The sequence below is a fragment of the Poecilia latipinna genome, unplaced genomic scaffold (assembly GCF_001443285.1).
Source record: "Poecilia latipinna isolate Pla-1442-1.1 unplaced genomic scaffold, P_latipinna-1.0 Scaffold2228, whole genome shotgun sequence".
In the NCBI taxonomy this organism is placed as follows: Eukaryota; Metazoa; Chordata; class Actinopteri; order Cyprinodontiformes; family Poeciliidae; genus Poecilia; species Poecilia latipinna.
The window spans coordinates 84148-97385 of record NW_015114844.1 but is presented as its reverse complement, the minus strand read 5'-3'; the positions used below and the strand labels follow the sequence as shown (position 1 = coordinate 97385).

Sequence of the window (13238 nt, the reverse complement as noted above, 5' to 3'; positions counted from 1 at the left end):
AGATTAATCAGTTTTACTTGAACTAGTTACTATTTTTGAGGAAACGGTGTGGCTAGTTGCAACTGGAATGCACGGACTCTGATGGTAATCTGGATTACACTAACAACAACAGAGCTGCTGTCTGTTGTCATGGAAACCATGGGTTCTCTTCATAATGTCCAGAAAGTATGACTTCTGCAAACATCTTCTCTGGAGTCTTTTTATTCCAGTGGTTATTTTGGAGAAGATTGAGACTACTTTGGCACAGTCTTTGACTATGACCTCTTCTCTGCATAATTGTCCACCATCTTAAATTTAAATTTAAATTTTGCTTTATTTGTGCACAATGACATTAAAAGGGATTCTACAGTATGTTACTTCCACCACAATGTGATGGCAACACTTCTCATTTTTGTTTTTCTTCTTTTAGCTTTGTTTCCCCTGAATTCACTGGTAGGCTGGGGCTTCATATCAGGACCAAAACACAGCAACTCATGGAATAATCCAGACCTCAGCTTGGCGAATGGTAGCAATAATTTTATCCTGCACAAAACTTTTATTGCATCAGAGCTGCAGGGGTGCCTTTTTCCCTCCTGTCCTGGACCAGACCCACAGAGAGAGACTCAACAGGGTTCATGATTTATAGGCCACTTTACAGGAAGGGCCCGGGGACGCAGCACTTCTTGTCCTCAGATATTGAATCTCTGCTTCCTGGCGTGGGGTGTGGGTCGTCTGTTCTTGTGTGCAAACTTATTTGCATTGCACAATTTGAGCTTGTCAAAGCTCTTGGAATTTGTTTTTACTTTCAGGGTTTGTTGGTTTCAGACATGTAAGAAGGATTGTCGAGGGAAAAATATGCATAGAAGTCAAACAGCTTTCACATTCTGGGTTTGTGGATCTGCAATTATACATAATTTTGACATATAACAAATGCTAGCAGTATGCTCTGGGCTCCCTCTTCTACATAAAGAACTTATATTTACTCACAAATGAGACCTTCCTTGCAATATAAACTATTTAACTGCAAATTGTAAAGTGCATTGCATAAAATTAAATAAAAAATCTCTACACAAATTGATAAATTCAAAAAGAGTATTTACTGGATTTGTTCCCCTAGCTCTTTCCTTGTAGTTTTCCTTTTCCAAATAACCAACTTGACTTAAAAAAACAGCAAGCTAAATGTTTCATGGCCTTAAAAAACTGTAGTAGTGTGCGTGTAGGTGTTTTTTTCATAACGCGTGTTAATAATCTAACAATCCTCTTTCATCCTTCCTTAATCAGCTAACCATTCTGCTACTTGGCAGAAAAGAACTTTCTGCTGAAATGATGTTTACCTGGGTGTATTGCTTCATTTTGTGGGTCTTTACTCTTTACACTTAATGGCTTAAAAGCATTTATATGAGGCGTTTTAATGCTAGCAATTAATGTCTTTAATTTAAGTGTAGCTGCAGAGCTGAATAAATGTCGACTGTTGTATTTCTTTTAACTGAAATATGTTGCCAAGGAAATCTCCTCCTGCTGTTATCCTGTAAAATATGCAGTGTTTTTTAAGTCAGAGCCTCTTGAAGACTTTGATGCTCTCTACTGCATAGCATTAGCATACCGTAGAGCTAGCTGGAGACTCATCGGTTCAGCAGCAGATCAGTCTCAATGTCACAGATGTAAATTTAGTTGCTGAGTAAAAATGTGTGTAAGAGGTTGTGTGTGGGAGAGATAAAGAAAGAAACGCTTCAGTCTGTGAATATTTAATCACCGCCATTGGAAGTCTCCACCTAAACTTGAGGAGTTTTGATTGTATTTAGCATTTTTATGAAATGCACCTGCTATGTTTGGATCTGGTTGATGTTGGACCTCAGAGGGCTGCGGAATGAAATTTTACAATCTGATTTAGCAGCAGCTATGGTAAATTTCCCTTCCACTGCCATGTAATCAAACCTACTATTCTGGTTTTTGAGAATTAGGTTTTTTTTGGCAGAGCAAAAAGAAAAAAAAAAACTATAATAAAAGATGAAAAAGAGGTAATCCATACCACTCGGTTTACCAGTTCAGTTAAGTTTATGTACTTGAATGTTATTTTTATTTAAGTTTTCTCTTAATTATGCCTTTGAACCATTCATTTCAGTGTGAAATCATTATTGCATTCATCTTTTATAATTAATGTCAAAGTTTTGATCTGTTGTGGATTTTCTCAAAACACACCCACCATCACGAATCCAGATACTTTTGTTGCCATCGACAACCTTCTGTCATAGTTTTGGATATTGGCCCATTCTTCTCAACTGAATTTGAAGAGCTCATTTGAATCTGTTGGTTTCCAGGTAGATGTCCATCTTTGACACGCCCAGTACTTTTTATATATAGTTTTCTTTGTAGTTTCTGGAAGACTATTAATGATACCCTGTTGACAGAAGGTTGTGTGTGTTTGGAATCATTGTCATGTTGACACTGTCATCCTTACTATTAATCTATAGAGTTTCTGCAATGTGACTATTGTGGAACAGGTAATTCTTTCTGGTCTGGCATGCCTGGAATCCATCTTTGGTAAAATCCGCTCTTGGTGGACCGTGACACCAAGCTTTCAGCCGTTTCTGATTCATGGCAGGCTTAGGCGTTTGTGTTTATTCATCCTGTGTTGATTTTATTTGCTTTCACCTGTAATATCCAGAGAGCCTCGTTCCTCTAATGTCATCCTCGTCTCATCACTGTGCAGGGTAAAATATTTAGTTGGCATGCAGCTCAACCACAAACAAATTACAAATATTGGCTTCAGATCAAGTAAGTATAAATTACTTTAGATCACATTATTGTATTGTGGAAAAGAGCCTCGGGTTTTTTTTTTTTTTTTTTTTACCATTTCTTTGGCTATTTATGCTCTTTAAACTTGCATCATGATTTATCTTACAGTTGTTAAGCATTAGGGATTTCTCGATTGTATCCTTGGCTTTATAAACAGTACAAACTGGACTTTGAAACAACATTCAGTCAATTTGGTAAGGTGGTCAATTTGCCATTGAAATACATGGAGCTTCACAATACATTGTATTACAGTGGACAACCCAATATCAAAATGTCCAACATTGAAATCGGAAAGTATTGCTAGAATGGAATATTTTGAAAGCTGGTAGTATTAAGGCTCTCTGCATTCATGTCTTGCATATCACTTATCTGATTGGCCATTTGCATTGACTTCCACTGCCTGCATTTTGATATATATTTTAAAGCTGACAGAAAATGGTGAAGACAACATGATGATGGGAAATAAAAAAAACTACAATTTGGGTTAATCTAAATTTTTGACACAAGTATCACAAGGTCTTGTTATTCTATAGTGCTAAGGCAGCAATTCATAGTGAGAATTTGTTGGATGCTTAACTAAACTTATCTTCATGCTTTAAAGTTACCAGTTGCAAAACTCAACTACTGTAGGGGACATTTTTGAAAGCTATTTTGTTCATACCCTCATATTACACACATTCGATGAGTCTACACAGCATAGCTGTTGGTAATTTCTTTTCCAGTAGTGTAAGGTGCTTACCATTCAAAAGAAAAGGCCTGTCCACATTCTAGGTAAAAATAATTATTGAAATAAATAAAATTCTGACAATTTTAGAGTTAAGCACATTAAAAATATGTCTGATTCTATTTTTTTTTCTAATTTTTCTCTTTGCAAGAATCAAGAACATGGAGGCTTGTTTTTGCTGGGTTATTAGATAATCTAAAATGGAATAATTCAGCGAGGAGAGCACAGACTTGTGTGGGTGGGTGTGTGTGCGTCAGCCAAGGGTATGAGGGCTTAAGAAGTGTTTTTCACAAATAGAAATGTTAACTCGCCAAGCAGAGTACATATCAATTTTTCTGCCTGAAGGTAGGAGGAAGGAGACACAAAGGTGACACAGGGAAGAGGGAGAGGGGTGTAATGACAGAGATGGAGAGATGGTATATTCATACTGAGACTTACGTAGAGTTACCATTACTTTTGCCTCATGCAAGTTGATGCATAACGTCTCTAACAATTCTCGTATTTTTGAACAACTGCTATTGTACTTGAGGCTACATAGCACATATTTTTGTGTTTTTTAGTGTAAAAGAAATGTTGTTGCTAGTTATCTGTTTGGAGAGGAGAGGAAATTCATTATGCTACATAAACCTTGGGAGGACATTTATTGACTAACACTTAGATCCTTTATTTAGATTTTGATGAGTTTGAGTTCCTAAATTAATGTCAAAAATGGCTGGAATCTATATGCGGTGTATAATTAAATAGTCACCTCTGTACCTAAATATTTGAAAGAGGTTTTAAGTAAAACGGACAACATTCACACAAATTAGTTTCCTGCTCAGACCTGCGTATTGTCTTTACCTTGGCAAGCTGCGCCTGAAGGACAAAGATGATTTGTGAATAACTTTGCTCTCATTACGTCATAATTTCATACGTTTGTCACAAGGGAGGACATTTGAAAGGTTTTTGAGTACAGCTACAGAAGGTGGATAGTTCTGCTGGATTCATATAGAATACTGTACTGACAGGCATATACAAAAAATAATAGCCAGGCCTGTTAGCTCAGTTCTTTTCCACTCTAGTGTTGGCACTATGTGCATTATTACCATTACAAATAGGTAATTATGTAATTTCTTCCTTTTGAAACGCAGGTTTGTGGAGGCAGCATTTGCACTGCAGTTTTTCAAGCCACCAGAAAGAGCTTATACAAAAATAATCTGTTATTATTTCCTTCTGCGAGTTTATATTTTATTTTTGATATCTAGTTAACAGAAGATGCACTGATTCGCTGCTGCTTCACACTGAGCACGGGGCTCTTCAGGGTACGCAGATTAAAAAAAAAGTGAGTAGGAGAGATCTGAAATAAGATCTGTAAAAAAACAGAATCTCAATATCCATTTGGCAGGATGCAGTAAATAGAGCCTCAGTGGTAGAGTGGTGGAAATGTTTGAGAGTGAAGGCGGGATGCATTTCCAGGGCTAACTCCTTGCCGTCAGGGGGCTGAGAGAGTGCCCCATTTCTCTTACCGCGTCGTCCTCAAAGGTAATTGAATTTTGGATGAATCCGCCTTGGAGGAAAAACTGTCTGGAAACAGGAGAAGGTGGATGCTTTAAAAATATATAAAAACAATCAAAGAATGAGAGGCAGGTGACAGGTCCATCTTTGAGGATGGACCATTGAGTTGGCTGACATGACAAGCTATTATAAGCACTCTTTATTTTTAAGATCTAATACTTCAGTGCCTTGTCGTCAGTTGTTTCGAGAAGGAAGAAAACAAACTTTTTATGTGCTTTAATTTTTATCCCTTATAACACAAGACACAAACCAGAGAAACACCAAACAGAAGAGATGTCATCTCCCATCTGTTTGAAATCAACCAATGTTGCTTTCAAAATGGAATAATAATAAAGTTAGGATTTTTGTGTCACAGTGACTGTATTTGTGAGAATGTATGTGTTGCATGATGCAAGAACTGATGACAGTGGGGCTTTGAGGAGGAGAAACTGCCAATGTCGCAATCTTTGGCAGCTGGCCACTTTCACATAACTCAGTTTCTCAAGGGCTGTTTTCTGATGCAGCATTGTGAAATCTATGTAGAGTACCTTTGTGATGCCTGAAATGCCAGTGGAAGTGTCCTTGTATATTGCATGGACATCCCGATGTGCTTTGCATGTACATAGTTCTTCAACAAGGAGCCAAACAAGAGCTATACAGTCAGTTGGTGTGTCGTGAAGAGAAACTGACAACTCTGTTGCCTCTGGGAAACATTTACAGTTAGATAAAAGTTGTTTTTATCTTTTTCCTCATTTTTTTTCTGTACATATATAGTAACAAGCGATTAACCAAACACCTGGCGCATGCATGTTGCAGCTGCAGCAGAGCTTCTTGAGATTACTCTTGTGTTTTCATTAGACACAGTGACCTTCAGGTCCATCCTCAAAGCAGCTAAAAATACTCGTATAGTGTGTGATCAACACTTTTGTTGATCACACACTATACGAGTGTGTGAAAGCATGCATGTGTACATGCTTTCAAAAACATGCACATGTGTGCATGTTTTAAACAGCTACCTGGTTCTGTCCCATATGTCTGGAGAAATTACTATATTTTGCTTGACCTAAATCATGCATCAAACTGCTCAGAGTCAAAACTGGACAAAAACTTGAAATTAATGAAAAAAAAATGGTCAGAGATTTTCACCAACCCTCGAGAGTATAACATGTTGTAGAAAATTTAATGAAGAGGGATATTACATGGAAAGAGCAGGCTGTTATGTATGTGTGTATGGGTTTTAGCATTTTCCAACAAATGAGAACCCAAAGCGCGGGCTCCTTGAGGAGAAGTTGTGTTTTTGGGTTAGACTGAGGACTAATGTGTGAATTGCTTGCACCACTTGGTTCAATGTTTTTAGGTTTGACAGTTTAAATCGTTGCCTGTAAACATTTGCCTTATCTTTGTTCTCAAAGAGAACAGGTTGTCCTGCCATAATACATTAACTAATCCATGGAAGTTGCAAGTTTAACAACATGTTATTTGCCTCTGCAATCTGAGTACAAATTGATGTAAAACTTGATTGGTACTTGTGTCCCAGCAATTCCCTCATCTGTTGAAATAGCACAGTTAGTTGTGGCTTCTGCAAGTTTTTAAATTATAGTGAGTTTTACTATTACTTTTCCCATTAACTTGGCTTGTATCTAGAACAAAGTTTTGCCGTTTATTATCACAGTTACCATCACAGCAGGCACTGTGTTCACTGAGTCATTCTCAGTATGCTTTCCCTAACAGTAACAACAATAAAAAGATACCTTGATTTTAGCAGCACCTGATTGTGTCATGTCGGTTCAGAGTGGAGTTGTTGGTTGTTCCAAACAGCAAAGCCAGGTTTGCCTTGAGACAGATTGTTCTTGATGCCAGTGTCGTCGTCGGTCTTGGCCTGTTTGTGAGCAGACAGTAAGTCTCTGCTCGCATTAAAATGAAATAAAGGTAGTTGGATAAAATTTGTACATAAAGATGCCTGAGCTTTTTTCCTCCTTTCTCTGGCCGACCTCGAGATTTTTGTGAGTTCTGGGTGTGTAGCTTTGATTAAGCTGTCAGAACCCTTTCTCATCTTTTTATGTTTACCCGGTGTCCGTGTGGAATGATAACTCTCACCTCTGTTTCCCTTTAGGACTGTTAAAAAATGAAAGCTTCCATCCCTCTTCTGATCCTGCTTCATGCGCTTGTGGTCCATTGCCTGAAAGTCGTGTCAAAGAGAGGTTCTGGTAAGTCGCAGCTCCTTTTTATGACTTCATTTTTTTTTAACACAAAGAAGTACACGCCTGCTTTCAATATCCAACAATTTTACATCACATGTATGGGTTATTTTGCTTTGATTTAATCAAGTAAGTTACATTTTCTACTAAATTTCAACTTAAGTTGCAGTTATTGTGCTTGTAAGCATTAAAGTCTGAGCGTAGGTTTATATTACTGCATCCCTCTTCTCTCCAGATGCTGGAATTATTACTTTAAGTGAGATAGATGAAAAGCAGAGGAACTTCCACATTTGCTAACACAAAGGAAATCTTTTTTTTTTTTTTTTCATTTATTTTCTTCTTCTATCCAGTGACTGCTTGCGTCTGGGTATTTTGCCCATGCATATTAGGCACAGGTGTGCAGGAATGGCCCGAGGCTCATCAAAGGATTTTTTTTTTTTTGCTTTCCCAGCAGAAGCCCCGATGGGCTATCTCTTGCGAAGCTTCACGAGCCATTGCCTGGAGCAAGGATTTGAATCGTGTCCACTGATAAATGAACACCCCATTTGAGCCAGACCCCCATCCTTTGTTCCTTCCCTTTTTAGATTGTACAGCTTTATTAGAAGCCACGCTGGTTGCAAGTTAGGGAGCTGTTGTTTGAAATGGGTTTTGGGCAATGAAAGGTGTATTGAAACTGCTTTATTTTTATTTTTCTGGAGCAGGAAGGGAGAGCACACCCAGAATGAGCAGGTTTGTGTTCAAAGCTTGCTTTTTTATGATTTAGGGTTTCTTTGTCTGAGGAAATGTTGAATTCAGTATAAAAACCAGGTTTAGTGATGGAAAACCTATTTCTTTGCCCCCTTACTAATTTGTCATTGTTTTCAACATAAACATTACTATTTTATTGTTTTCTACTACCTTTTTTCAGTGATTGATTGATTATAGATTGTATAATGTCTGACAATTGTTTTTTACACACTTCCTATTTATTTTTGTTTTGATCTGTTTGGCCCTCCTGCCTCTTGTTCCATGCAAACGACTAGGAGACTTTGTCAAACCAAAGTAACACTGAGTAACATCCTACCATACATCCATATTTTCTTAAATGAGACTTTGAAAATTAGTTTAAATTGTTGGTTGTCAGGGTAGGTATGAAACTTATCCCTAGTGGGTATTGATGCGTAATTGTTTGATACACAAAAACTGGGCACAAAACAGCCAAAATGCATTTTGAAGGGGTAAAAATGACCAGCACCTAATCCAAAGACAAGATAATCAAAATGACAAAGAAAGAAGAAGAAAAATTAAATATTAAAATGGAGATTTGCAAAATCTCCATTTTGTGAAAACACATTTTCCCACTTAAAGACTTCTGGTTGTCCCACCTAGGGGCTTCCAAGATCTTCCATAGAGTGTTTACAATTATGGATAACGAACCTTTTATATCACAGCGGATGAATTTTCACCCAGACACTTCTCCAAAGTACTGCATCTGCATGAAATTGATAGCATATTTAAGTCATTTTGCTGGATGTTGCTCATTTACAATGTTAATTTTCTGTTCCAAGGCCAAACTCTTGCCATAAATTAAATTTGAGATAAAATATTGAAGTGGAAAATAATAAAAAATCGAAAAAAATTCAAAATTCTCAACATGGCGCATTTTCATTTGCACCTTTTAAGGAAAATTAAATGACTTGATTGACGTCCTTGGGGGACTGCAAATCCAGGGTTTGAGTGGCTTTTCCTCTCTGCTGGCATGCACAATCCCTGGATTTCCTCTCTCAGTGCTGCATGCACACAACAAATAATAAGTGGATTATTACATCGAAAACACTCACATTTGATTAATGCTTTGTCTGCTTTTGGTCTCAGAGAGTGGAACAGTGCAGAAACATACAATGCATATCTGTCATACTAATCCTCTGAATTCATATGTAGTATGTATCCATTAGACCTCTGAATTGCTAGAGGGCTGGAATGGTCTAAATGGTTGGGCAAACCGAATAATTATGGATATTTTTAGCTAATTCAGCACATCGCCTCCATAACAACTCCTCTCTTGCTGTTGTAGATAGTTATTCTGTGCTGTTGTTTTTATGCTGGGGTGGCATCTATAAGCTGTGTCACATTTTGGTTTCTTTGGTTCTTGTGATTGTAGGCGCTGATGATTGATGGTCTCATTCCTTGCAGTATTGTCCAGTTCTATGCAGGTATTGTTTAGTCCAATATTTGTGGCAGAACTGTGAAGGCAGAGAAGGAAAAGTCACACAATTTGGGAAAATCTCATGAGAAACAAATGCTGAACGTATGATCAACAGTGATACTTTTTATAACCTGTCAGCCATGGGATGTTTCCTACTGACCACACACAAAAGTTTGTTTGGGCCTTTAAATATTTCATATCATCACCATTTAAAATCTGATGGTGATGAAAGCAATATTTTCTCTTATTTATTTTATCTCAGAATATTAGAAGATATTTTATTGCAGAAGGTTACCCAGAATATATATATATTTTTTGATCAGAGGTTATAATCCATCTTATTTTTGAGATCAGCTAGCCCAAACCCAGAACAGGATCAATAGAAATTGGATGCAATGCAAAGTAAGAAAACAATGAGGATGCTTTCATAAAGTTTTATGTTATTTGAACTCTTTTGTGATTATTTATCTCCATAATCCATACTATTAGAGCTGCACAACATATCAAATTGAGTAGTTTTTGCAACATCCCATGCTTGGCCATTATTTCCAGTCAGAACTGCTATGATCATATTTGATATAGCATTTAGAAAAAGAGATTTTAAAGCAGCTGGAGAGTGATGGGATGGGGGTGCTCCAATGACAGAAAAGGAGGGAAATTAAGAAAATATGGGTCAAATCTGCCTGATATTCTTGCAATTACATGTTTTCCCAATTAACCGCCAAGGGAAATAAAGCAACTATCACACTATGAAAAAGAAAATCATTTTGGGTCACTGAAAGAATTGAAACATCTGCTTTTGTCTCACATTAGTATTTTTTCTGTGACATAAGACAGAAACTCAGGTAATCATGTGAACAGTCGATGTTTAACTGCTTGTTTAATTTTCAGAACTTGGTTAACCTTACCTTTTGGAGAGCTGCAGTAGCCACTGAAGACACTTTTTTTCTCCACATTTTCTCCAAAAATAAACAAACTCCACCATTCACTGTAGCATCTACACACCTACATCAATCAAAAGCAACCACCTTTTGAATTTTTCTCTGCACTGATTGGTTGCCTCAGCAACTCAAGTTGCAATAAACATTCCAGTTTCACACTCACTAAATGTCAGGCCTTAACATAACCGCTAACACATGTCCCTCCTGTGCACGCTTGTAGCAAACGTAGCTTCATAATGATACTCCGTGACATTGATTGAGACAAATTTAGCCCACCTCGTCTCTTCTGCTGTACACTCATTAGTGCCTGTTTTTCCATCAGACAGTGATGAGCTCCCTGACAAATGATGCTTACCTTTTCTGACAGTCGATAATAAAATTTTACTTAAAATGATTCTCTCACTCATGCGCATGTTGCAGCTTCATCTCAATAAATTGGAATATAATTATTTTTAGGAATTATTTTCGAAAATTAGAAATTATGTTTTATTCAGATTCATTAATGATTGTTTATTTTTTTTAAATATATTATTTCTGCTCATTTTGGATAATGACTCTTAGCTACTGTTCTCGGAAAATTATAAGATTTCATAAAACCAGGAAAACATTTTCTGAATGAAAACAAATGCCATGTTATGTTACATGACAGGTCAATGCATCACTGAAACCCTTTACAAGGGGAAACCAAAAAAATGTCACAGATAAAGGATTAGGTTGTACACATAATTCTATTTTTATTCATGGTTTTATGTAGTCTTTGATATTCCTGAGAAACTGAATTTTGCCATTTCTTTTTTCTTTTCCTATAATCATCCACCTTAAAAGTAATAAACCCTTGAACTATTTCACTCAGTGTAATGAACACTTTTTGAATTGAATTACAAAAATAGATTAACCTTTCAACATTATTCAAATTTAATTAGACGCACCTGTATCCCACTAAGTTTGGAGCGCAGCCACATTTGCAAGAAGACAAACCGCTCGCTGCTTCCACCTGATTTCTAATTTTTTGTAATACATCTTCTAAAAGAAAAAAAAAAGCCTTTGGGGGATGTAGAAAGGGGGTCTTCCTGAGAGTTAGACACCCTTCTTTATTTCCTTGTGTTAATGCGACAGCACACAGTCAGCAGCATCTATTCTCCTTTTCTTCTTCTTCCACTTTTTCGCCATGCTTTTGCAGTGGGAAGCTTCAAGGACATCCTGACAGTCAATTAAATTTACAGTCTTCATCCCCGTTTCTCCGCCAACTCTTGGAGGATGTCAACATTAATACGTCAGCTGAAGGATAGCCCTACCCCCTCCAACTATGAACCCACCACATTAAAGAGGCCACCCACAATTTGGCCAGTAATAAGGCTGCTCCTAATTGGACAAGACAGTGACTTCTAACAGGGGACGTCAGCGCGCAGCACAAATTCAATTATAGGAAGCCACTTGACTTTATAATTGATTTTAAGGGATGCTAAAAATGGCAGAAAACTGTCAGCAACAACTGTTAGGAGCCAAAAAAACACTGCAGAGGTGACCCCGGCTACTGTATAAATTCTATTAGTTTTCAGTGTCTTTTAATTGCAGGATAATGACTTTTATTAGTGTAAGAGCTCCAGACGATCAAATATACACGTCCCGACATTGTCAGTGAGAAAGGCTTTTTGCCGTCAAGACGATTAAAGTGTAAAACTAATTTTAAAAGCCTTATTAAACCAAGTTGGGATGATTTGATGGGAGAATGAAAATCCGACTCTGAAATGAAACTCTGATTTTGTCACAGACGAGACATGTATGCATGCATGCATAGCCTCAGTTCATCTCCCTTCAGTTAATACCACACACCTGTCACAGAAGCTGAATGATTGCGCCGCATGCTCACAGTTGGGGGGAGATTGATCACACGCATGGTGTTAGATATGAAATAGCTTCCCGCTTGGAGTTGTTTCCCTTCTGCTGCCCATAGAGGAGAGGTCGCTCAACAAGTGCACCAGATACAGGGCTCTTGACTGCTGGGGTTACTATGGATATGTGCTGCAGGTTGGAGACACGTGTCCTAAGCCTCAGCATAAGGTGGATGATGGTCAACGACCTGATTGATGTGAACAATAGAATCTCTGTTGTTTGTTTTCTGTCCTTTAATAATGTTGCAACAGCACAAATGTAGAAAAATGGCAGAAAAGGGTCTAGACTAGAGTTTGTTTGGACCACACAGTGCTTGCTAACAGCTAAAATCAAGGAAAATTATTGGCGCTCCTGGATCATTTGCTTTGCAAATGTCAGCAAATAGTGTGATAGTTAGCACTAACTACCAATTTACAGGGGTCCACTGTAATTGTTTTTGTAATTGTCATTTTTTCCATTGTAATTGTTTCCTGTTTGGCTTTCGACAATCTACATACAGACTGTTTGTCCCATCACCAGATTCTGCACCTTGAGATGGAGATTAATGTTCTGCTTGACTGGTCTTTCAGTTTAGGTGGCCAGCTAAGACACACTGAAGGTTGTGGCTGCAACGTGGCTAAATGTGAAAAAGATTTAAGGTTTGTGCACACCTGTGCAGGGAGGGCATTGTTTGTTACACGGCAGTTAATTACTGTAATTAACGCATGGCTTCAAGAGCTCATAAGGCGTTTGCCATGATTGAAATAAGGATTAGAGAAATCCAGATTATAGAAACTAGGTTAAAATGTGGGTGGAGCTAATAGGATGACATACCTGCCAGTCAACTAAACATACCCTGTATCCTGTTGAATGTAGGTTCCATAGTATGTGATCGAGCTTTATTGGCGCCCTTTTCTGTTTACTGCCTGAGGAGTTTGAATTTAAACAATTGGAAAATAATGTCTGCAGAACTATTGAGAAATGCTTACATTTCCTCCCTGCCTTGACAT

The 13238-nt window shown here is 37.6% G+C and overlaps 1 protein-coding gene across 1 annotated transcript in view; it reads left to right on the top strand.

Moving 5' to 3' along the window:
- Positions 1-7141: 7141 nt before the first annotated feature.
- Positions 7142-13238, top strand: part of LOC106936861 (interleukin-1 receptor accessory protein-like 1) — a 78198-nt gene continuing 72101 nt past the window's right edge. Inside the window, exon 1 of the mRNA XM_015018103.1 lies at positions 7142-7239. Coding sequence (XP_014873589.1) covers positions 7158-7239 — 82 coding nt within the window. The 5' untranslated portion in view covers positions 7142-7157. The remainder of the gene's footprint in view (positions 7240-13238) is intronic.